Below are 25830 nucleotides of genomic sequence, written 5' to 3' on the forward strand. Positions count from 1 at the left end.
GCCTGCCCTCACCGTGGCTGTACCCCCTGGTGAACAGTGATGTTTTATGAACGCCCATTTTAGACCAGCACATGCTGAGAAAGGAATGCCAGCTGTACCCTCATCTGGCAAGCTGTGCTGAAACTGCTGATAGTTTACCCCGCTGTGGGGCCCAGACGACTTCAGGGATAGGTGTGGGGCTGGTGTAGAAAGATGAAATTTTATTTCAGTAGGTGGTATCAGACTGAACCCTGCACCCTGGTATTTGCTACAGTAAAGGAAGATGGTAGAGGTAAGCCTGCATCTTACAGAGGGGCAGAAAGATCTGCAGGGGAGTAGTCTAGTCCAGTGCCATTTTAAAAGAAAAGCTTTCCATCTTTGATATTAATATTTTATTGGAAAAGGTACATGAAAACCATCTACATACACAACCCCAGGTGAACATAACATGCAAGCCACCACACACTTTCTTTTGTCTTAGAAAAGCTTGACTTTTTTGGAGTAATATCTTGCCCATTCCAGCAACAGTGTCCCAGTTAACTTGGTTCCTTTTCCTCCAGGCTCAAAATAAAATAAAACTCCTCTACCAAAGAAGGGAAAAAAAAAAAAAAGAAAGGCATTAGGTGTGTCTCCTCTTGAATAGAAAATTCGTGCCAGGCACTTCACATTGTTACTGAGGCAGGTAGTCATTCATTCAAAAACTATTTATGGAGGGTTTTACTGTGTGCCAAGCACTGCTGGGTAATAGGTACGTAGTAATGGGTAACTCCAGACATAGTTCCTCCCTGGGTATTATAGATGAGGAGACAGGCCCAGAAAACTTTAATACTGTGCCCAAGTTAAATCACTAGTAAATGTGAGTTCATGGAGTCCTCCTGGTGTGTGGATAATATAAAGCAAAGGGCCCGCTCTTACCTGGAGTCAGGGGTTGAACTGAGAGTCTCTGGCGAGTGAAAAGAGCCATATCTTTTAAGGGGCCTCCAGTGGTTTTGTGAGCTTGGTAATGGGTTTTGAGCTCAGCCAGGGTAATGTAACGCTTCATCATCCGAACAAACTGTACATCCACCTGTATGACAGAAAGGAATGTTCAGGCAGTTTCTGTCTACTGTGTTATTTGCTTCTTGTGGGAGGTTCTTAGGGGCAGAGCTGCCAGTGTTCTGTTCTTATCCCCAAAAGAGGTTTTGGGTGTAAAAGCTGGACTGTGTACCTTGACCTAAAGACAGCACACACCTTCTTCCTCCCTCTCTTTGTCCATCCTTTTCCTCTCATGAAATAGGAAAAATAAGTACTCTTTACCATGGACCATTTAGGGTTGTCTTCTTTGCTGGATGGGTCATAATAGGGACTGTTTTTCTCAAACTGTGTGTGGTCTGGGTAAGCCTCCTTCACAATCTGAAACCAAAACCAAATCTCTAATCATTTGCCTGTACAGTCAACTCCATGGCCAATTTTTAACTCAAGTCCAACTTTCTCTTCTGACCCTATACATACTCAGCTCTTCTGCCTTGCTCTAGAGCCACTATATCTGGAAATAACACAGTCTAGAGCAAGCATAGGAAATCAAACCTGTTTTGACAAAAATCTTGAAAGTAGGTTTTAAAACCACGTATTAAAGGTTATTATTGGTACCACTGTTTTTTCACCTATAGTTAATAATCTTATCCTAATAACTTCTGGTTTGAAAGAGCCATCATCAGGCCTGTTTTTGAGTGAAAGACTGAGGCAGAGAATGAAGAGAAGTTAGTAGCAGTGGGACTGAACTGAGGCCTCTCTTGTTATAGTCCTTGCTGTACTGGAAAAGGCCAAGGTGGTTTTTCCATATTCTTGTGACATCAGGGATGGGAAGGAGAGTATTTCTTTTTTGTTACTGATCTAAGCTGTGTTCCTTTCTATCTATATGAGTAAGTCTCCTTGAAGGGAGAGGGATTAAGATTAACGCTTATTGTACAACCAACCTTCACAAGTCCTGCGATGCCTGGCTCTTTGCAGTTGCTATGGTAGAAGAAGGCTTCTTGCTCCAGCTTCATGGCTCGAAGGAAGTTCCGGGCCTATCCCAGGAGAGAATAAACAACAACTATCCTCCTCACCCAGTGGAAAACACTAATTAGCGGAATCAAGTCTGCTTTATTGGATGAGTTTTTCTTTCTTGCAGTTTCTTCCCAACTCAATTCAATACCTGCCTTTGCTGAGACACCCAGACTGGTATGCAGACACTGGCCAGAACACAGGCCATTTGTAAACTGTATGCAGAGGAATTAAGATAGTGTTGAATATACAGTCTGGGATTTTGGAAAAAAGAATGCTGGCCAAGAGATTTTGCTACTGAATAAGTCCTAGAAAGGAGACAGACATTTCTTTGACCCTGGGGACTCTTACCCTCTTACCTGGTAGTTGCGAACACCATCCCAGCATGCTGTCTGCTTGGGCTCTGCTTTAAGATCCTCAATGCTGAACTAGGCAACAGGAAATGAATTCATTCATTAAACAGTCTTGGGGCCAGTTGGTAGCATATGGAAGTAGAAAGGTTTTTCCCCTACGTTGAGGGTACTACTTGCTGTAGTGGAAGTCTGTAGTTTACTGGGAAGTAGTTACACAACACCACTTCTATTGGGCAAAAGTAGAGTAAGCGTTGCGTTACCTTGTTATCCCGCTAATTAAAAGGATTAGTTGAATAGATAATTTAAATGATAACCTATTGGCTATTCGTATTTCACTCATTAAACTATTATATATTTCTATTTTCTCCAGGCTGTTACTAAAGCTGATTTATATTAATTCAATGAATATATACTAATTGTTGGCAGAGAGATACATAGAAGTCTGGTAAGTGTCAAGAGTGATGCAACCTAAGATTGAAACGTTGCCCAGATCAGGGGTTGGCAAACTACAGCTTTGTGCCCAGGCCTGACTTTGTAAATAGTTTTATTGGAGCACAGCCACACCATCTGACTACCTGTTGCCCATAGCAACAACAGCAGAGCTGAAACAGCAACCATAAGACCCCAAAACCCAAAATATTTATTATCTGGCCTTCTACAGAAAAAAGTCTGCCACCCCTTGCCCTAGATAAAGGATTCACAAAATAGATAGTTGATGGTAGTAAGTCCTGCTGATTTTATTCCTTATAATCTATTCCCTAACCCTACCCTTCTAAGAAGTTGGTGATGGAACCCTGTGGTGTCCCATATTCACTTCTCACCTAAAAAATAGTTGAAGGGATTAGAGAGGTACCTAGTCTCACCTTCACATCGACACCTTTCTCTAGTCGGCTTTCTGGCTCGGACTTCATCAGCCAGTAACTGCTTAGATTCTTCCCACCGTTTTTAGAGGCTGAAGTCTTCTCAGGGCTGGAGTTACCCATTGCAGCTAATGCCCCTGCTGGGTTCTTAGCCTTGGTACGTTTTCCTACTGGCCCCTTATTGTCTGCAGTAGAAGCAAAAAGAAGAAACTGGTGAGAAGTAATGCTCTGTGTGGGGAAAGCACATACTTTGGAGTCAGACCTGGATCCAAATCCTCCCTCTGTCAGTTACTGGCAGTAGCAACTGAATTGCTGAACTTCAGTTTATCTATAAAAATGGGGCAGGAATGCCCATCTTACAGGGTATCTCCTGGATTATCCATTCAGTGGGATAAAAATAGTGTACACGGTTTTGGGTTAGGACTGACAGAGTCCCTGGTTTCTACTAAGTAGAAAGTGCCTCTGCTGAGGCTCTCTCTCCAATAAGGAAACTGAGCACCTACTCCACAGACTTATTTTGAAGATTAAACAAGGTAGTGCAAACAATGGGATTAAATAATGGTTGACATTATAATAACTGCTCAGTAAAGATTATTATCACCGACTCGTGGTTCTTTTTTGCTTGCTCACTATGCTTGTGGCCTGTCTCCTGCTCCTTGAGGGTGCCAAGAGATGTTGGATAAGACAGCTCATTCTGGACTTCGAAGACGTGGCAAAGATGATTTTTTCCAAAGAGAATTAGAGCAAGAGTGCCTGGAACGTAGTAGGCACTCAATAGCTAAGTTGTTCAATTCTTACTATATAAACTCTATTTGTTATCCTAACAATAACTCAGTTAATCTACATAATGTATGAGATGTTCTCTTCATCTGCTAAATGTGTCCAGATTACACATTTCAGTAAATGGTATAATCAGGAACTGTCCCCTGGTCTATCTGAATCCACACTTCATGACCATATCATACTACCTCTGAATTAAGCCCCAGGTCCTGCATCAGCTCTCATTAAGTATCATTCATAGACGTCTAGTAGTTTGATCCTCCCTAGCCTAGTTTTTAGGTGGTCCCTTTGGAGTTAAGCACACTGCAAACACCATTATGTGTTGTTAATAACGCAATGTACTATAGTCAGTCCTAAAGCACTTTCTCTACCGTCAGTTGTTTTGTTCCTGTTCATCTTCCATTCATCCTCATGAATATAAAAATGGCATCACACTTTCTTTGCCTTTGGAAAGCTTTCCCATTTTTTTAAGGATGGACTCAAGTTCCACTTCCTTCTCAAGGTGTTCCTCCCTGCTCTTGTACCCTTAGCCATGGTTTCCTAAGACCCTTTTCACTTATGTCTGTTTGCATTTTCCATGAGAGCACAACTGTATGTTCTTTGCCTTTGTACAAGCCACCCTGTATCTACACCAAACAACTACTGCTTAATGAACAGAAGCAGCTCTGGGTATAAGCTTGGTGGGAAGAGGAAAGGAGAAGATGGAGGGCTGTTAAGGATAAAACAACAATCCACAAAGGATTCTCCCCACAGGCAGGGATTTGAAAGTGAACAGTTTTTTGTTTTTTTGGTTTTTTTTTTTAAGATTTATTTATTTATTTGAGAGAAAAGAAGAGTGTGTGAGAGCCTGGGTATGAGCAGAGGGAGAGGGAGGAGAGAAGCACCCTCCCCGCTGAGCACGGGGCCAAGTGGGGCTCCATCCCACCCTAAGCTCATGACCTGAGCCGAAAACAGGAGTCCCACGCTCAACCGACTGAGCCACCCAGGTGTCCTGAAAGTGAACAGTATTATACAGATCCTAGAGAAACTTTCTTTACAGGGCTACCTTTTTGCAGCCTAGGGGCAGCTCACCTGGCCCCGCAGCCCCGCTGAGCCTCTTCCGGGGTTTCGGCATGGTTTCCCTGCGGGGGTCGAAGAGCAGAGGATTCCAAATCAACCGAGAGAAACAAGACGCAGCTCTGTTATCTGCCCCCAGAAACCTGCGCAAAGCAAGATGGAGACAACGAGAGAAATCTTGAGTCTCAGCCCCGAGGGATTTTTGCGGAGCACCGATGCAACTGGCCTTGGGCCCCTCAAATCCTTCCCAATTATCTACGACCCTATTTCGATCCTGCAAACCTGCCGCTAAAGTCTCATCGGTTCTCTCCCTGATCGTTCTCTCATTCATTTACCATTCTTCTGAGCCACTGATCCCACAACTCCGCAGACAGAACCCCAACCAGGCTCCAGAAGGCCGGCACTGAGTCCCCTGCCAACACCCGGGCTAAGTACCACAAGGCACTTTTGCGCCGCGGCCCTGGGGATCTCTGGGAGTTGTAGTCCTGCTCTGGCATAGACCCGGCTGAGTCTGGGCCGTGAGGGCGCTGGGTGCACTACAGCGCCCAGGGTACACTGCGGGGCCCGGTCTGTGCCCTGCCCCAGGTCACTGCGTGCAGGTTCTGGCTGGAGAAGGAGCTGCTAACATGTTGCGGAGCGGCTGCGGGTGGCTGAGAGAGTGCTTCTACTGCCTGCACAGCGCTCTGCGGGCCCCCGCCAAGAGCGGTCGCCGGAGCTTGGTCTCCTGCATAGATCGTAAGACTCACCCCGCTGGTGCAGGTGTCCCGTCCCTGGGTGGGGAGGGGGAGGGGGTGCCGTGGTCTGAGCGCCCACAGAGAGCTTGTCACCCCCGGCTCGCTCTGGCGGTCACCTGGGCCACCACCCCCAGGCCCACCTGCCCGTTCCCGAATGGGCTTCCCCCGCCGGCTGGTGTCCCCATTCTGTCCACCTGACTGGCTTCTCTGACCGCCCTCACTCTCTGCGGTCTCCATCTGTGGCGCCCCTGGGCCTCGTCTGCTACTCTTTCACCCACCCCCAAACATGTGGGTGGGAAGTCTGGCGTCGGAAACACGTGCTGCAGGCGGTCCTCTGGCTTTTTAACCCTATCTTCCCTCCTGCCTACCTCACAGGGGCCCTCTGAAGACCGATGAAGATAGGAGAATACAGCTTGGTCTTGGTTGCTGATGATATTTGTTAATTGTTCAGGTCTTCCACAAACGTACTTGGTAGTATCAACCTCTTGATAACAAGTTTAATACGTTGATATCAGGTTTAATAAGTAAATAAATACTTATGAATACAATAACTAAGGGTTTTATAATGAACCTCACAACTCCGAGGGAGATTCTGTTACTATCCCTACTTTCAAATAAGTAGTGGGTGCATAGAAACTCCTAGCGGTGTTTTGTCTTGTCTTAATACTAGATGGTAAAGGATAGTACAGATGTAAATAGCTTGGGCTGGTTGTGATAGATGAAGCGAAGCTCCTTTAAGTGATGCAAGATTTGCTCAGGTAAATTTTGTGACTTAGCACATATAGTTATAAAACACTTATAGTGTTGAAATTCCCGTTGAAAAATAATTACTACTGGAAATGGGAAACTACCCAGAGTTGACAGACCTGAATGTCTTCAGGCACCAGGCGAATAATTTGGATGTGAGTATCGGGGAGTGATGGTGGGCCTAGCCCCACTAGGAATAACCAGCGACTTTGTGACTCTGACCATTACATAATCGTGTTTTTTTCTTCTGGAAAAAAAATCTTTTTAATAAATGTCGCTTTTCTTTATAACAGATTTGGTATGAATCCCTTTGATTGACACCCAGATCTATGACATACACTAGGATAGAATACCGTTTTCCTCTCCCTGTCCTAAAACTCCTTCACAAGGTGCTCCCCGTTCTAGCAATTGGAATTAGGTAAACAAGGTCACCCTTGCTGATAACAATGCAAATAAGGAGTTGTTCTGGTAACAAATATATTAAATATTTAATAGGTTAATATTAAATACTAAATAACAAATAGGTTACATAGGCTACAGTATTTCTAGCAGCTGCTTGTGTAGGTTGAGCCAATGAGGTACTTTTACACCTTTTTAAAATAAAGTACCTCTTCATTAGTAAAATGAAAGGAAACTACCCTTTCAATGTATCATTCTACATACTAGAATATAAAATTAATGGGAGTGATTGACAAACATTTGTTTCATTGCATATTTTAATAAGTGAAAAATGATTTTTAAGGGAATTATGATTTGTATTTTACTTATTATATGGTATACATATTCATTATGTATACTTCCCTCATCCTACAGATGAGGAAATTTACCAGTGTCTAATGCAGCTGCCTCATTTTACAATGGGATAACTGAAGCGGATTGAGGTACTTGACTTACTGAAAGTTGTACATTTAATACATTTAATAACTTCAGAACCAAAGCTCAAACACCTGATTGCTTGTCTAGTGTTCTTCCACTACACTTTGCTGCAATGTCACAAGCATTCTTTGAACACCAAGATTCTCAAATAGAACTGTTGATTCTCTTGTTAGGTTTCTACTTTGGATGCATTTAAGATTCTTATGTTACTTAGTTATTTGTTTTTGCCTGTTGCTTACACTTAGGTTGTTATACAGTCAAGGGTTTCCTCATCTCATTTGGGCCCACTTTCTTTCCTTTTTTTTTTTTCCTCCCTGAGATAGTGAGTGTGTGTGTGTGCATGTACAGGCATGTGGCAGTGGGAGAGGGAGAGCGGAGAAGGGCAAAAAAAATTTTTAACTTAAATTCAATTAATTAACAAAAAATGTATTATTAGTTCCATAGGTAGAGGTCAGTCTTACATAACACACAGTGCTCATTACATCACATGCCTCCTTAATCCATCACCCAGTTACCCCATTCCCCCATGTCCCTCCCCTGGAGCAACCCTCAGTTTATTTCCTATGATTAAGAGTTTCTTATAGTTTGTCTCCCTCTCTGATTTCCTCTGGTTTTATTTTTTTCCTATCTTCCCTATGATCCTTTGTTTCTTAAATTCCACATATCAGAGGATATGATAATTGTCTTTCTCTGATTGGCTTATTTCACTTTGCATAATACCCTTTAGTTCCACCCACATTGTTGCAAGTAGCAAGATTTTTTGTGTGTGTGTAGCTGAGTAGTGTTGCATTATATATGTGTATACACCACATCTATCTGTGGATGGACATCTGGGCTCTCTCCGTAGTTTAGCTATTGCGGACATTGCTGCTATAAACATTGGGGTACAGGTTCCCTTTTAGATCACTACATTTGTATCTTTGGGGTAAATACCCAGTAGTGGAATTGCTGGGTCATAAGGTAGCTCTATTTTCAACTTTTTGAGGAACCTCTATACTGTTTACCAGAGTGGCTGCACCAGCTTGCATTCCAGGCAACAGTGTAAGAGGGTTCCCCTTTATCTGCATCTGGGAAAGAGAAAATCTTAAGCAAACTCCGCTCCAAGGGCAGAGCTCAACCCAGGCTGGATCTCATGACCCTGAGACCATGACCTGAGCCGAAATCAAGAGTCACATGCTTAATGGACTGAGCCACTCAGGAGCTCCAGGCCCTTTTTCTATTTAGCTTTGCCATTTTACATTTTACTATGTGTTGGCTTCTTGAACTCTGCTAGTAACTGTCCAACTTCCTTAAGTCTGGTTTTTGTTTTGTTCATTTTTAATGTATTCTGGGAACTCAGGTGTTTTTACTTAGTTACCATGCTTTCTTACGTATAATTTGCTTTTTAACTTGCCTTTTCCACTTTTTTCTGCCAAGTAGTGCCCTCATTTTATTGGCATTCCTTTATCAAAAAGTGGGTTGGATATTGTATTTCAAAATGTGTAATTACGTTGTATATTCTTACACATAAGATTTTCATACAGTTGTTCCCTGATGTTTATTTAGGATACAATTCAAACCTATTTCTTAAAACATTTTGTTTCTTGACCTACTTGTTTTACTCTAATAAAAATAATAGTAAAGTTTATTGAGCTCTTTGCTGGGACTGAAATTCTGTAGCACTTCTCTTTATACTATAAGATTTACATTGTCACCATTTATGTTATCCTTTGTGTGAATGGACTGTATTCATTTTGTAACCCCAGTACTGTTCCATAGTAGACATTCAATAAATATTCTTTTGTGAATGGTCTTTAAGCTATGATCTACAAGAGCATTTCTGCAAGACTTCTGCAAACAAATGAATGACCTCTTAGGAACCGGGAATTGTTTATTCCTAACAATATTCCTGTGAATAACAACCAACGTAAATTTCTGCTCTATCCAGGCTTCTCAAAGTAGCCTAATCTCTAATCCTTGTAAGTATTCCTTTCTGAGATTCTCCAATACAGACCGACTGCTTTCTCCTGGCTCACATAGCCAGCCATTACTGCTGCCTATGCCTGCCCTAAAGAAACTGACTCTGCAGCCTGCTCTTCTTCTCTAATGGAAGGACTATGCATCACTATTAGGCACTGAAATAAATTCTTATTAAATGTGGCTCCATAGTCTTACTTTAATGCTCTTTAGCATCACCCCATAATGACCACATCTTTAGCACTAAAGGATGAAACCTGAGTAGGTAATACAGAGCCTTGCACTTCTTCTTTCCGCCCTATATTGTACCTCAGGGCTTCACTTGGAAAAGTATAGGCGTACACTCTATTTTTTCTTACACACCTGCAGCAGGTTGTCCTTTCAAAGTGACAGTAGTAAGAGACAACAAAAGAGACATAAATATGAACAATGTAAGTCTGAGTCACTCTGTGTAGGTTGCTGATCCTGATGCAGATTCCCGGGATTTATGGTCCCATCTTTTCTGAATTTGCTACACTATTGCCAAAAGGTTGTTTTCGTGGGAGATTTGCCTAGGCTGTTTACTTTCAGCTCTGGCCTGCTGCTAGCTGGAAGTCTACATCACTGCAGAATAAGAAAAATATTTTATACCTTACTTAACTAGCTAGTTGACTTGGATGTCTGCTTTCTAATTCAGTGTGATCTTACTCTCTGCAGTTTTTTAAAAATTCTGTAAAAAATGGTGTTCATGTCATTTGGGGAACTGGCTATTTAAAGAAAATGTATGGGGACGCCTGGGTGGCTCAGTTGGTTAGACGACTGCCTTCGGCTCAGGTCATGATCCTGGGGTCCCAGGATCAAGTCCCGCATCGGGCTCCCAGCTCCATGGGTAGTCTGCTTCTCCCTCTGACCTTCTCCTCGCTCATGCTCTCTCTCACTGTCTCTCTCTCAAATAAATAAATAAAATCTTTAAAAAAAAAAAAAACTGCTTTAAAGAAAATGTATGAAGTAATGATATTGTGAATTGGTAGTCATTCTGTTTATGTTGGTAGATAATAGTTCTCTTTCTCCTAAAGAATATCACCTCTGATAAAGGACTACTTTGGTGTAGTCTTTTGTTAGGTGTTTAAAGTTCTAGAGAAACTTCTCCTAATGAGGCCACACTGTGTATCTATTGATGTCAGTCAATTCTTTGTCCTTAGCTTTTAAGTATCTTAAACCCAAAAGTGAAGGAATTGCCCAAAGTCACATCACTGATAGTTTATGATAGAAAATGTTCTGAGAATGCTGAATCCATTGGCTAAAAATAGATATAGTAGGGCCTTAACCATGTTTTCAAAACTAGAAGACTTTTTTTTTTCATCATCAATGTTATCAGTGAATGTCTGGGATTTGCCAAATGCATAGCCTTATTAGAAGATCTTTCCCTTACTTTGAAGGTAAACCAAAGTACACATATCTTCCTTTTCCTATTGACCTTTTTTTTTTTTTTAATTTGTTTATTTGAGAGAGAGAACAGAAATAGGGAGAAAGAGCATAAGCCAGGAGGAGAGGGAGAAACAGGCTCCCACTGAGTAGGGAGCCCGACGTGGGGCTCGATCCCAGGACCCTGGGAACATGACCTGAGCCAAAGGCAGATGCTTAACCAACTGAGCCACCCAGTGCCCCCTATTGATCTTTTAAAATGAATATGTTGAAACAGACAGCTATCCAGATTCATAGATAGGACAGATTTTTCCCAGGATACTAACACAGAAAAGGTAGGACATCCTAAAGGAAAAAAATGTTTACTATAATTTGAAGGTCAGTGTATGTTTACTATTTTTTAATGTGGATTTATGAGGAGGAAGAGATAAATAAGAGTACTGAAAGAATAAGCAATTGGGAGGTAAATGAAGCCAGCCAATCCACTGGGGAGGAAAGAAGAAAGGAAAAGAGATAGTATATCAGATATTATCAACAGATAATATATAATATATTAATGGTGGGCAAGGCCATTCTATGGATGTTAAAGGTTATACCACATAAGAGAAAGGCTACAGCATGTCCCTGTCTCAACTTCACGCCTCTTGATATTGGCACTACACTTCCCTGACCCCTGTCCTGGTACTGAGTATATGCAATCTTACCCACAGCTTCCATGGGACTGAATGAAGAGCAGAAAGAATTTCAGAAAGTGGCTTTTGACTTTGCTACCCGGGAGATGGCTCCAAATATGGCAGAGTGGGACCAGAAGGTGGGAGTTTTCCTTGTGGCTAGACATTCCAGCAAATGCCCCCTGTAGTGACCCTGTCTTTGTCCCCTTGTAGTCCTGACTGTTCTGTGTTTATTCTCCTTGCACAACTCTTAATGCAAATGAGAGTAACAGTAATGTGATTCCTTCCCTCATCTTGTAGGGACTAGTTTTTTATTTTTTTAATTGCACATAGATTTGGACACTCTTAAGACCAAGGCAGTTCTGTTGATAATTAAAAGGAACTTTAATGCTAGAAAACCAGTGCTTATAGAATGCATTTTAACTGCTACTATAGATAACAAATAGCCTGTTGAGTTAAGGTAGGATATACACACTCCCAAATGCAAACCTCTTAATCCCTCATTGTGCCCTTTGAAGAAAAGTCCGTCTATGAATCCCTTACTGATGACCCTGTTCTCTTTTTGTATGTAGGAGTTGTTCCCAGTGGATGCAATGCGGAAAGCTGCTCAGCTCGGCTTTGGGGGAGTCTATGTACGAACAGATGTAGGTGGGTCTGGACTGTCACGGCTCGACACATCTGTCATCTTTGAGGCCTTGGCAACAGGCTGCACCAGCACCACAGCCTATATAAGCATCCACAAGTGAGTGCCAGAGCTTGATGAGCACAACTCATCAGGTTGACTGGGAAATTTCAGATAAATAGGGAAAAGTTCATCTTTTCAAGTTGATTGCCATTGAGGAACCAGACTATAAAAGGTCATGATCTCAGGGTTGTGGGATTGAGTCCCATGTCGGACTCCACACTGTGCATGGAGCCTGTTTGGAATTCTCTCTCTCTCCCTCTATCTCTACTCTCCTTCCCCCCCGCCCCCCGCTTACTCCTGAGCACATGCACTCACTCACTCTCTCTCTCAAAAAAAGAAAAAGTTCATTCTAGGTCTGCTGCTGCCTCTCAGACTTGAATCTGTCATCTTACTTGTATGTTGCTTAGCAAATGAGGTCTGTCTGCCTTCTCACAAATCCTAGATTGAGCTGGAAGCAAACAGACTTCTCCAGGAGAGTGGTCAGGGCCCTGTTCCCATCTTCCTCAACCCAAAGATGAAGCCCCCCAGCAATTTGTCAAAGTACATATAACTCTTTGATTTTTAGGGTACTCATCTAACCTAAAAATAGCATGAACATCCAGGTGAGAAACGCTTTGGCCCTGCTTATCTCTGGGTAGTACAGGTTCCATGAATATGTTTTAACCCAGGCCTTTCCTTTAAAGTCGAATCTTCTTAGTGGTGACTTTCTTCTTCCCACTCTCTCTTCCTGCTTGGCTGCTTGTCTTCTCTTGCCCCATCCCTTCCCCCCTCAGATTTCCTTTTCTCCATATTAGCTTTATCATTGTCTTTTCTTCTTGGTATATCAGCATGTGTGCCTGGATGATTGATACCTTTGGAAGTGAGGAACAGAGGCACAAATTTTGCCCACCGCTCTGTACCATGGAGAAGTTTGCTTCCTATTGCCTCACTGAACCAGGTGGGTTTGCCACACCACCAGCAAGACGTAGTGGGGGTGCTGCTCAGATGACACCACAGAGCACTCTCTCATCCCACTGACACACATCTGCCACAAAGCTGGGTTGCGGAGTAACACATTCCCATGGCCTGATCTCACAAGCCTAAGAGTGCTCTAGGGCAGAGTCTCTCCAGGCTGCAGATGGGAGCCTCCTTGTACTCAGTGTGTTGGGAGATGGAAAATGGTCTAATTGCTGTCCACAGTTTTCACCAAATACAGAGAGTTCCTCTGGCTATCTGCATTTTGAAGTATGAAACAGTGAGCTGTTGGTTATAAGGGAAGATTTACTTGGAAGTGGAACTGTGCTGGGGCCCCCTTACCTTTACTGACTTTCTCTCCCACCTTCTCTGCTTCCTTTTGATGCCTGCCTCAGGAAGTGGCAGTGATGCTGCCTCCCTTTTGACCTCAGCGAAACGACAAGGAGATCATTACCTCCTCAATGGCTCCAAGGTACCAGCATGCCCACCTTACAGAACACCTTGGAGATTGTTCCCACCTTTCTGCTGACATCACCTGGATCCTTGCTATCTACAAATTAGTATTTCCTAGGAGTTTTACACACTGGGTAGAGAACCTCTGACCTATTTCCCTTTATTTACTTTTACTTTCTCGATTTTCTGATCTGAATCCAGATAATCTTGCTCATTTTTGTCTGTCCTTTTAATAGTCTCATCAGCTGGATTCCCAATTCCCCAGTCAGCACAGGTTCTTTTTACCCCTCCTTTACCCCTCTGTACCATCATACTTCTTGGTGTCTTACTATCAGGAGGACTCTGATTGTTTTCCCAGGTGTTAGGCTCCAGGGACAGATGTGTTTCCTTAACCCTGTGCACCCCCTCTCCAAACCCCAGGCCTTCATCAGTGGTGGAGGTGAGTCAGACATCTATGTGGTCATGTGCCGAACAGGAGGACCAGGCCCCAAAGGCATCTCGTGTATAATTGTGGAGAAAGGAACCCCTGGCCTCAGCTTTGGCAAGAAGGAAAAAAAGGTGAGTGGCTCTTGGACACAAAATAATGCAAGTTCAAACAACTCAAGAGTCTGGCACCTGCCAGACCAACCTCTGTTCTGCTTTAGGGAATAGGTAACATACTTGCTAACTTGACTTGGACACCGTTGCTTGTATTAGGATTTCAACAGGAGCATATAGAATAGACTAGGGCATGGCTGAAGGATCACACCACGGACAAAATGGCACAGTGCCCCAGTAAGTTGATCAGCTGCCTGCTTTTTAGCGTGAGAGATTTCTCGGACATCTGTTCCACCTTCACTTTTGGCCTGTATTTCTTATCCATCTTCTTATTTTGGCACATTCTTTTATCCCAGGAAGAAATACTTACAGATCTGGTGGTGACTATAAGTCTTAGGGATGAAAAGCATATGGGCTACTTTTCATCTTTAAATAAAAATTTAAAAAAACTCATTGGAGATAATTGTGTTTCAGTAATAAAAAGGGAGAGTATTTCCACAGGTGCTTTGAAAAGACAGTCCTCGGACATAGCAATCCCATAGCCAGACCATGAATAGTAGTTGTATGATTCCATAGCTGTAGCTTGTGGGAAGATGAGACCCATTCAGACTTGTTAGGCCAGGGGACCAGAATAGTCATCTCCCCCTACTATGTACTGTTATAGTTAGGATTCTGGGGGAGAAGTCAGGTAATGAAATGACCCCTAACTATACTTCTCCTTTTTTTAAAAAAAGATTTTATTTATTTATTTGACAGAGAGAGAGAGAGATCACAAGCAGGCAGAGAGGCAGGCAGAGACACAGAGGGAAGCAGGCTCCCTGCTGAGCAGAGAGCCTGATGCAGGGCTCCATCCCAGGGCCCTGAGACCATGACCTGAGCCGAAGGTAGAGGCTTAACCCATTGAGCCACCCAGGCGCCCCTATACTTCTCCTTTTGTAGTTCGTAGGGTTTCCTCATAAGCTTTCCTGATATTTTATAAAACTGCCAAAGAGTTAGAGGTTGTAGTGCCTCTTTTCATTTATAGTATAGTAGGTTTTTACTAGATTCCTACCATGTGCAAAGCATGATGCTGGCTCCTGGGGTGAAGGAGGATACAAAAGTCACCCCTAGCCTTATTTGAATTCATAAGACATACGTTGTCTTATCTGTAGAAGATGTATAAGCTGTGATTGTGGTGTGTAAGTTGTGTATGTGTTACGTAAGATACATAGCTATAGAATATCTTAATTCTAGAAATGTCTGCTTTGGGTCATACAACAGGGACAGACTTACATAGTCTGACACATAATTTTACAGGATCAAGTTACACTGATTTAGGTTGTTGGAGCTTATAAAGGCAGTGATGATTATTTCAACACACATAGGTAGTATCCACCACAGTGTCTGTGACATCTGTTGACAGAACACCAAAGCTGTCAAGTTTCGTGCCTAGAGAAAAATTGCAAATAAGTTCCAGAAACAAAGTGTATCATTTCTTCCTTTCAGTTTCTGTTTTCTCTCACTTTTAAATGTATACTTTTATCTTTCTTTTTTAATTCTTGGTTTTGCTTTATATATTTTTTTATGTAAGGGAAATTTAGAAGGATACCTGTGTATTCATTCGACAGCTGGTGAGTGCCCACTATGTGCCAAGCATTTGTAAACAGTAGGGGTAGGATAGTGAACAAAGACAAAGCTCTGCCCTCGTAGAGATTACCTGTCAGCAAGTAGGGGCAGGCAACAGACACATACATAAGCAGGGTACCTTCTGGCAGTGCTCTGTGCTATAGAAGGGATAAAACAGGTTGATAAAACAGTGAAGAGAGCTTGAAACTTCTGTGATAGGTCTGGGCTCTCAGAAGTCATGACTTTTGAGATGAGATCCAGAGTATTAGAAGAAACAACATAAGAATTCTGGGCAGAAACAATAATAGATGGCCTGTTTGGGAAACCAAAAAAAAAAAAAAAAAAAGTTCAGTTTGGCCCTAAGGTAGTGAGCAAAGAAGAGAACAGAGTGGGATGAAATTGGATAGGCAGGCAAGGGCTTGTAAGCTGAAGGGAAGAGTCACTGCCCTGAATGCCACCCTGTTGGGCAGCCATATAGTCCCTGATTTTTGCCAGGTGGGGTGGAATTCACAGCCAACCCGCGCCGTGATCTTTGAAGATTGTGCAGTGCCCGTTGCCAACAGAATTGGAAATGAAGGACAGGGCTTCGTCATTGCCATGAAAGGACTGAATGGCGGGAGGATCAATGTTGGTGAGAACACAGCAGGATGGGGCAGGGAGGCAGCCAGGCTGGGGCAGGCAGCACTGTCCTGGCTCAGTTGAAATGTTCACATTCTTCCTTTCCAGCTTCCTGCTCTCTAGGAGCTGCTCATGCTTCAGTCATCCTCACCCGAGACCACCTCAGTGTTCGGAAGCAGTTTGGAGAGCCTCTGGCCAATAACCAGGTAATTTCCCAGAGGCCCCTGCATCTGCTTTCCATGCTGCAAGAGACCTGCTCTGTGGCCCATATTCTCTTGGAAGGTGAGGCTATGAGTTTTCACTGGAGTTCTGCCCCCGTCTTAGAACTTGTGTTCTGATTTTATCAGTAATCTTTTTCAGGAGGTGATAATGAAGCACAGCGCAAAGTAGTCTTGGAACTCACAAGGCAGTACATTTTCTTTGTAGAAGAGGCAGGGTCTTTGAAGCTTGGGGTCAGTTAGAAAAGGTACCTCATGAGAGATGTCTTATGGAGGGTCCCGGATCAGTGCTGGTCTAAGCCTGTGTATCTTGTCCGGTTCTCTTCTCCCCTATTGCTGTAGTACCTGCAATTCAAACTGGCTGATATGGCAACAAGGCTGGTGGCCTCACGGCTGATAATCCGCAACGCAGCAGTGGCTCTCCAAGAGGAGCGGGAAGATGCAGTGGCCCTGTGCTCCATGGCCAAGCTCTTCGCTACGGATGAATGCTTTGCTGTGCGTGCTGATGCCCTCTGGCTGCCTTGGGTGGACAAGGAGCAACTGCTAGGTCCAGGGATATTAAGAGCCATTAGTCTACTCCTGGGGTGCTGCAAAGATCACCTTGGGGCTTAAGGATATAAATGAACTCATGAGAGGCCTGCTTGGGAGCTCTCAGAACTGACTTTTTACCTGCTCTGTGCCATTACACACTCAATTCTGTCACTGTCATTCTGTTGTGTTCTAGATGAGACACTACCTATGGAAGAAGGTTTGGGGCAGCTCCATGCCTCTTGCTCAAATTTAGCACTAGGCTGTGCTTAAAATGTCAAGGGCAGAACTATTTCCACATGAGGCTACATTGTCACTAGATGACATCATAGGAAATTCACATGATCCCATCCAAAGTGCTTGTGGGAGGCTTGTCCCCTGCAGATAATAAAGCAAGAAAGGCAGAGCTCTCTGAGTTGCTTGCCTGGTGGGAACTGACAAGTTTAGTAGGTAAACTTTCCATGTTGTCTAACCACACAGAATACGGAGCCCCGCTTTGGACTTGGCTCGTTATCTATAGGTTGTTCTTCCTCATATTAGTTTACAGCAGGCTGCCAGATTGGGGGCTGGGGTAGAAAGAAAAGCCTTATGTTCCACAGTCTTCCCCCAGTCAAAGATGTCTAATCCCTGTCTCCCTGAAGATCTGCAACCAGGCTTTACAGATGCATGGAGGCTATGGCTACCTGAAGGACTATGCTGTTCAGCAGTATGTGCGGGACTCCAGGGTCCATCAAATCCTAGAAGGTAAAAATTGCCAGAGCTGTTCTCCAGAATGCTTATAGGCTCACCACTTTCCCTAGCCTGTCTGTCCCCATGCTGACTGGTTCTGAGGGTTCCATCGGGCCTTGTTGTCTTTTGCCTTTCTCCTTCCACTTTCTCCTGACCCCGCTCTGGAGGTGTTTGTGGATGCCATACAGAGCACTAGCTTGGGAGTCCGGAGGCTCTGCTTTGTCACCATGAGTAAGCTATCGAATCACTCCATTTTTCTGCTTTTTTTCCTCTGCAAATTTTAGAGAACACTCAAATTCAGATAATATGTGGGAAAGCATTTTGAAAACTTCAACAATAACTCTTTACTTTTATAAAGTACTTGGTTCTCAGGGATCTCAAAACTTCTGTACAGGGCAGATGTGAGCTGATTGAATCCCAGGCAACCTCTATAAATTGATAATATCTCTATCAATATTGCTAATGGATTTTTCAGTTAACTAAATCATATGGGTATTTTTCTTGGCAATCATAGACTGGAATGGGCTGGAAAATGTGTAAACAGCTGGAGGCTGGTTCAGAGCATTGGCCTTCTCCACTCTCCACACAAAGTGGGGATGTTTTAAAACTGCATGACTCCTATCTCAGTTGGCGTAGGCAGCCGGAAGTGGTTACCTGGTAGGAGAGTCAGGTGGGGCAAAAGCTTATCTAATCGACCTCCAGTGATGCAGTGTGGGGCTGCTTCCAAGGAGGCATAGGAAAGACCTGAGGGCATTGGTGTCTCTGTCATTTTCAAAGCATTCTTGAACCTGAGGAGGCACCAGAATCTTTCAGAGGGCTTGTGAAAACAGATTGCTGGGCTCCACACCCAAAGGTGCTGAGTCAGTGGGTCTTAGGCCTGAGCATTTTGCATCCCTAATAAGTTTTTCAAGTGAGACTGCTGCTGGGTGTCTGGGAACCACATTCTGAGACATGTTACGTCCAAATCACAGGCTTCTAAAAGTTAGACTTGCTTTCTTCTGCAGATCTCATCCCTGAAATAATGTCAGTGAGCTCAGTCACTGGTGCTCAAGTTCCCCATAGGCTTTTTTGTGTTTACTCGTAAAGTTATTTCCTTACCCAGCATTTAGGAATGACAAGTTTAGTAGGTAAAGAAGAAATGGTAAAAGCCAGGTACATTTATTTCAGGCCATGCCATCATCCACTTACAGAAAATTTGGGGATCTAGTCTCACTTTGTTTCATTGTGGACTTTATTATACGATAAATCTGCAGTTTTAGATTTGATTTTATTTGAGATATGTGATTACTTTTTTTTCATGGAGGTTCATATCTCTCTTTGCATTAAAAGCCACTATAAAAATGAAGCAAGAAGGGGGCACCTGAGTGCTCAGTGGGTTAAAGTCTCTGCCTTCGGTTCAGGTCATGATCTCAGGGTCCTGGGATCGAGCCCAGCGTCTCTACTCAGCAGGAAGCCTGCTTCCTCCTCTCTCTCTCTCCCTGCCTCTCTGCCTACGTGTGAACTCTGTCTGTCAAATAAAGAAATAAAATCTTTTTTTTTTAAGATTTTTATTTCTTTATTTGACAGACAGAGATCACACGTAGGCAGAGAGGAAGGCAGAGAGAGGAAGGCAGAAGGGAAGCAGGCTCCCCGCTGAGCGGAGAACCCGACGCGGGGTTCGATCCCAGGACCCTGAGATCATGACCTAAGCCAAAGGCAGAGGCTTTAACCCACTGAGCCACCCAGGCGCCCCTAAGTAAATAAAATCTTAAAAAAAAAAAAATGAAGCAAGAAGTTGATCTTTCAGGGAAAATATTTTTGTCCTCTTAAAGTTTACTTTTCTGATTACAGAAGAAATTGATATATTTATTGTTGAAAGCTTATAAAATGTAAAGTAAAAAAAAAATAAAATTCATTTTTCCACATTCAGAATTAATATTTTGGATTCCTTTTATATGTAAATCCAGAAAATGTCCTTTGGGGCTTTTTCTGTGTTTTTGTAGGTACATTTTTTTTAATGTGAAATATAGTTGCCATACAATATTATATTAGTTTCAGGAGGGCAACACAGTAATTAAACAGTTGAAATAGTTTGAGAAGGAAATATATTAACTCTTCTTTAAATGTTTGGTAGAATTCCCCTCTGTGGCTGTCCAGTCCTGGTCTTTTCCTGGTTCAGAGTTTTTTGATTGCCAGTTCAACTTTGTTACTCATAATCAGTCTATTCAGATTTTCTGTTTCAGTCTTGGACAACTGTATATTTCTAGGGATTTATCTGTTTCTTTCTTCTAGGTTGTCCATTTCTTATTTTGGGATATCATTTTTCATGGTGGCCTCTTATAATCCTTTATGTTTTTGTGGTATTGGTTGTAACTTATCTTTCATTTCTGATTTTACTCGTTTGACTTCTCTCTCTCTCTCTCTCTTTTTTTTAAGTCTGGCTAAAGATTTATCAATTTTATGCATTTTTCCAAAGAACCTGATCTTGGTTTCACTGAACTTTTCTGTTGTTTTCTTAGTCTCTGTTTCATTTATTTCACCCTGAGCTTTATTATTTTCTCCTTCTGCGAATTTTGGGTTTGTTTCTTCTTTTTTTCTAATTCCTTCAGGTGTATAGTTAGATTGTACATTTGAGATTTTTCTTGTTTTTTTCTTTTTTTTAAGTAGGCTCCACCCCCAATATGGAGCTTGAACTCACGTCCCTAACTTTACCAACTGCACTACTCAGGTGCCCCAGTTTTTCTTATTTCTTGAAGAAGGCCTATATCACTATAAACTTGCTTGTTAGACTGCTTTTGCTGTGTCCCAGAGATTTGGAACTTGTCTTTCCCCTTTCATTTCTCTCATGGTATTTTTTTATTTCCTGTTTGATTTCTTTGTTGACCCATTTGTTGTTTAATAGCATGTTGTTTAGCTTCCATGTGTTTTTACCATTTTTTTCCTGTAATTGATTTCAAGTTTTATACCATTGTGGTTGAAAAAAAATGCTTAATATGATTTCAATCTTCTTAAATGTATTGAGAGTTGTTTTGTGGTCTCCTTACATGTGACCTTAGAGAATGTGCACTTCCAAGTGCACCTGAACAGGATGTGTATTCTGACATTTTTGGATATGTTCTGTATATATCTGTGAAGTCCTAAAGTCCTATCTGTTCTAACATGCCATTCAAAGCCACTGTTTGCTTACTGATTTTCTGTCTGGGTGATCTGTCCATTGATGTAGGTGGGGTGTTAAAGTTTCCTACTATTATTGTATTACTGTTTGTTTCTCTCTTTATATCTGTTAGTATTTGCTCTATATACTTAGGGCTATTGGATTGGGTGTGCAGATATTTATAATCATTATATCCTCTTGTTGGATCAGTCCTTTTATCATTATGTAATTACCTTCTTTATGTTTTGCTATAGTATTTGTTTTAAAATCTGTTTTGCCTGATATAAGTATTGCTACCTTAGCTTTTTAACAATTTTCCCTTCATTTAGAATATCTTTTTCTGGGGCGCCTGGGTGGCTCAGTGGGTTAGGCCTCTGCCTTTGGCTCAGGTCATGATCCCAGGGTCCTGGGATCAAGCCCCACATTGGGCTCTTTGCCCCCACATTGGGGGGCGGCCTGCTTCCCTCCCCCTCTGCCTGCCTCTCTGCCTACTTGTGATCTCTCTCTGTCAAATAAATAAAAAAATTTAAAAAAAAAATCTTTTTCCATTCTCTGACCTTCAGTTTGTATTTGTTTTTAGGTCTGGAGTAAGTCTCTTGTAGGTAACATATATCTGGGCCTTGTATTTTGTTTTGTTTGGTTTTGTTTTTACCCATTCAGTCACCCTTTGTCTTTTGATTGAAGCATTTACATTTAAAGGAAAGGTGATACTGTTAGATATGTACTTACTGCCATTTTGTTAATTGTTGTCTGGTTGTTTTTATTCAGTTTCTTTTTTCTTTTCTTGCTGTCTTCCCTTGTGATTGATGACTTACCTTAGTGTTATGCTTGGGTTCCTTTCTCTTTATATTTTGTACATCTCTTATAGGTTTTTCATATGTGGTTACCATGAAGTTCATATATAACACCCTATTATATAGCAGTCTATTCTAAGTGATGGTTGCTTAAATTCAAACACATAAAAGCACCACATTTTTAGCACCCTCCCATTTTATATATTTGATATCATATTTTATGAGCCCCTTAACTAATTTTCTATATATAAGTGATTTTAAAATTACTTTTTCTTTTCTTTTGACCTTCATACTAGCTTTATAAGTGATTGATCCACTACCTATACTAAATGTTGCTTTTCCAGTGAAATTTTTTTTTATAAGTTGCTTACTCCTAGTTATTGCCTTTTCTTTTCAACTTATAGTAAGTCCTTTAACACTTCTTGTGAGGTTGGTGTAGTGATGATGAGCTCCATTAACTTTTGTTTGTCTGGGAAACTTTTTTTTTTTTAAGATTTTATTTATTTATTTATTTAAGAGAGAAAGAGAGCGAGCGCCCAAACAGGGGGAAGGAGCAGAAGGAGAGGGAAAAGCAGACTCTGTGCTGAGCACAGAGCCTATTGCAGGGCTCGATCTCACAATCCTACGATCGTGACCTGAGTCGAAATCAAGAGTTGGACATTTAACAGATGAACCAGCTAGGTACCCCTGTCTGGAAAACTCTTTATCTATCCTTGTCAGGTAGACTATTCTTGATAGTAGGGTTTTTTCCTTTCAGCGCTTTGAATAACATCATGCCACTTTCTTCTGGCCACAAAATTTCTGCTGAAAAGAATCAGCTCATAGCTTTATGGGTGTTTTCCCTTATACATAACTATTTGCTTATAAGAGTTCTCTTTATATGTAATTTTACCATACACACACACGCACACGCACACACACACACACACACACACATATCGTGGTATGGCTCTCCTGATTTATCTTGTCTGAGACTCTCTCTGCTTCTAGAAATGAGATGTCTCTTTTTTCCCCCAGAGTAGGGAAGTTTTCAGCCATGATTTCTTTAAATAAGTTTTCTGCCTCTTTCTCTCTTCTCCTTCAGGGACCCCAATAGTGCAAATGTTAGTATGCTTGATGTCCCAGAGGTCCCTTAACCTATCCTTTTTTAAAATTCTTTTTTTCTTTTTGCTGCTCAGCTTGGTGCTTTATTCTACTCTGTCTTCCAGATTGCTGATCCATTCTGCATCCTGTAATCTGCTGTTGATTCCCTATAGTGTATTTTTTCATTTTAGTTACTATACTCTGCAACTGTTTTTTGTTTTATGTTTTCTGTCTCTTTGCTGAAATTTTCACTAAATTAGACTACTCCTCTCTCAAGGCCTCTGAGCATCTTTATGACCATTATTTTGAAACTTTATCAAGTAAATTCCTTATCTCTATTTTGTTCAGTTCTTTTTCTTTTTCTTTTTTTTTAAAAACTATATAGTAAGTATATTTGAGAAATTCTTTTTATTTATTTATTTATTTATTTGACAGACAGAGATCACAAGTAGGCAGAGAGGCGGCAGAGAGAGAGAGGAGGAAGCAGGCTCCCTGCTGAGCAGAGAGCCCTATGTGGGGTTCGATCCTATGACCCTGGGATCAAGACCTGAGCTGAAGGCAGAGGCTTTAACCCACTGAGCCACCCAGGCGCCCCTGTTCAGTTCTTTTTCTGAGGTGTTATTCTTTCATTTGGAGAATATTCTTGTCTCCTCATTTTTGTTTTTGTGTATCAGGTAAGTCAGACTCTCCAGGTCCTGAAAGTAATGTCCTGTATGGAAGGCATCTTGGAGGCTCGGTAGTGCAATCCCTCCTGGTCTCTAGAACCAGGCACTCCCAGTGTGTCCCCTATGTGTTCTGCAAGTGTCGTGCTGTTGTGTCGGGGCTGTGACTACTGTAGGCATGCTGGTAGCTGGCTACAAGGCCTACCTGTGAGTCTTGGGGTGTGTTATTGGGCGGCAGTGACTTTGGGTGGGGGCGGGCAGTGGTCCCCTCTGAGGTTGCCTACCAGGTATGGTGGTTAGTACCTGCTTGGAGGGATGTGTGCTGAGTTGAGTGTGTTGAGCCCAAAAGATCTGCAGGCGAATGCCAGGGTGGGACAAGCAGTGCTAGCAAGGTAGAGTGGGTGTCAGGTCTTGCTCCCAAAGCATCTGGCTAACTAAGCTGTAGAGTACAAGAAAAATGGCACTTGCTAACATTTCCATTCCCAAAGAAAGTTCCTACAGATCCCTGCCCCTCTGGCACACAGCTGAAAATTAGTCATTAAACCTCCCTCATGTGTGACCCAGGAGCTTTTCAAACTGCTGCTTCCGTGCTGGGCTCTGAATGACTGATACTGTCTGTGGGCCCTTTATGAGTTGTGTCTCAGTTTCCTGTAGCCCTCGGGCTCTCCTAGAGTTAAGCTCCACTGATTTTCAAAGCCAGACAGTATGGGGCCTCATCTTCCCAGTGAAGATCTCCAGGGCAGGGGCTGTCTGCTGTGGGACTTGAACTTCTCACTCCTCAGGAAGGACCTCCACATACTAGCTTGTGGGTCACTGTGCTGTGGGTTTGGTTCCCAATAGTCTCTGCCCCTCCAACCCTTCTCATGTGACTTTTTCTTTATATCTTTAGCTATGGAATAGCTGTTCTGCTAGAGTTTAGGTTCACAGAGTGAGTTGTGCTGTACATAGTTGCAGCCTTAGTGTGTCCATGGGAGGAGGTGAGCTCAGCATTTTCCTACTTGGCTGTCTTCCCCTGTCCCAGGAGAGGTGTTTCTAAAGAGTAGATTCATTCCTTACTTCCTGACATTTTTCTGTACTTTGCGGAGAAGTCTGTGATAATCCCATCCCACTCAGGGTTAAAGCAACAGTTGTGGTTTATAACTGCTATTGTCCTGAATGAGGCTTGGAACACCTTGGTTTAAGCTTTACCAAGCTCTCAGACTTTGCTGCAACTAAATCCTTCATTCTTCCTCCCTCTTGCAGGTAGCAATGAAGTGATGAGGATGCTGATCTCTCGAAGCCTGTTTCAGGAGTAGCACCCAGACTTGATGTTTGCACGTGATGGTTAATGTACAACTCGAATCAGAGGTTTCATGTGGACTGTTAAGTTACAGATGAGTCATTGATGAGAATGAAGGGCTGAGCTCTTCTAGGTGGACCCAAAGTGGTGGGAGCAGCATCAGCTATAGGAATGGGACAGAGTCCTCAGCAGAGCTAGAGGAGTTGCCCTGATTGAGAATGTTACAAGAAGACATACTACCTTGATTTCCTAATGCAAAAAGGTGACCAGTGAAGACTCATCACCGAGTCAGAGTCCTTTCTTGGATCCATGTTGTCCTGATTTGTCTGCATTTGGTGGTTCACTGAATCCCTCTTCCAGGGATCTGAGCACTTCCATTGAGGGTTTTTCCTGATGATAAAGCAAAGGTGTGGGAAAGGAGAAATGGACAAAAAATGTCCTCCTATCTTTTCTTATGCTCTACTAAAGATGCAGAAGGTTTCTGTGGGTTGCTAGTACTCCTGTGAATGTAAGTAATGATAAAATGAGTATTTGGGAAACCTTACTCCTAGGTGTGATTGTACACTTTCTGAATATCAAGGGTTGAAGTTATTTGAAACTCTGAATATTTGTTGTTTTCTTTATAAACGTGGTCTAAGAATGGTATTTAAGTTTCTATAACCCTTTCTGATAAGTACTTTGAGCATAATTTCTTTCTATCTGAGTTTAAGGAAATGATAGACATATAGAAGAGAGAGTGACCTGGCAAAAGTGATAAAGTTGGAAGGGATTCATAAACAAGGTAGAAATTAAAATTAAACTTTTATGAAAATGTGTAATACATAAAGAGAACCAAGAAAGTCAGTTTTAGACAGGAAGGAACCAGGAGCAGGAAAAGTGCAGAATTTGTGTGGCACCTGTTTGCAACTTTGTTTTGTTGTGCTTTGGGCTTGGCTTGGGATGGAAAGAAAATGTAAGTTGAATCTGGATGGAGAGTTATGAAAACCAAAGTGTGGGTTTTATCTCCTAATTGGAGAAACTGAGAAGGTTTTTAATGAAGATATGATGAGATAATTTGTCGGTAAGAATGTTCTTGGAATGCACATGCAGGATGAACATGAGCGGGGAAAGA

The 25830-nt window shown here is 42.3% G+C and overlaps 2 protein-coding genes and 1 long non-coding RNA gene across 9 annotated transcripts; 2 read left to right on the forward strand and 1 right to left on the reverse strand.

The window, feature by feature from the left end:
- Positions 1-356: 356 nt before the first annotated feature.
- On the reverse strand, positions 357-5489 carry THYN1 (thymocyte nuclear protein 1). 6 transcript variants are annotated; one of them, XM_032868973.1, is made up of 9 exons: positions 5389-5489; positions 5069-5196; positions 3221-3402; positions 2364-2432; positions 2160-2219; positions 1935-2027; positions 1276-1371; positions 895-1045; positions 357-562 (listed from the first exon to the last, which is right to left on the reverse strand). In XM_032868973.1, exons 2-9 carry the CDS (start codon positions 5109-5111, stop codon positions 516-518), a joined length of 741 nt encoding a protein of 246 aa, XP_032724864.1. In that variant the 5' UTR covers positions 5112-5196; positions 5389-5489; the 3' UTR covers positions 357-515. The 6 variants fall into 6 exon arrangements, with proteins under 6 accessions (XP_032724864.1, XP_032724865.1, XP_032724866.1 ...); XM_032868974.1 differs by having other exon boundaries at positions 5336-5479; XM_032868975.1 differs by lacking the exon at positions 2160-2219.
- On the forward strand, positions 2673-4139 carry LOC116874310. Its single transcript, XR_004383966.1, has 2 exons — positions 2673-2802; positions 3879-4139. It is a non-coding gene; the product is annotated as an uncharacterized LOC116874310 (long non-coding RNA).
- Positions 5490-5697: 208 nt separating the features above from the next.
- Positions 5698-25199, forward strand: ACAD8 (acyl-CoA dehydrogenase family member 8). Of its 2 annotated transcripts, XM_032868970.1 has the most exons (11): positions 10730-10784; positions 11481-11581; positions 12014-12183; positions 12954-13063; positions 13476-13552; positions 13954-14091; positions 16171-16306; positions 16402-16499; positions 16854-17006; positions 17681-17783; positions 24683-25199. In XM_032868970.1, exons 1-11 carry the CDS (start codon positions 10745-10747, stop codon positions 24733-24735), a joined length of 1179 nt encoding a protein of 392 aa, XP_032724861.1. In that variant the 5' UTR covers positions 10730-10744; the 3' UTR covers positions 24736-25199. The 2 variants fall into 2 exon arrangements, with proteins under 2 accessions (XP_032724862.1, XP_032724861.1); XM_032868971.1 differs by lacking the exons at positions 10730-10784; positions 11481-11581 and adding an exon at positions 5698-5788.
- The last annotated feature ends 631 nt before the right edge of the window (positions 25200-25830 follow it).

This window comes from Lontra canadensis, unplaced genomic scaffold (genome assembly GCF_010015895.1).
Source record: "Lontra canadensis isolate GAN:19392208 unplaced genomic scaffold, GSC_riverotter_1.0 scaffold36, whole genome shotgun sequence".
Lineage (NCBI taxonomy): Eukaryota > Metazoa > Chordata > Mammalia > Carnivora > Mustelidae > Lontra > Lontra canadensis.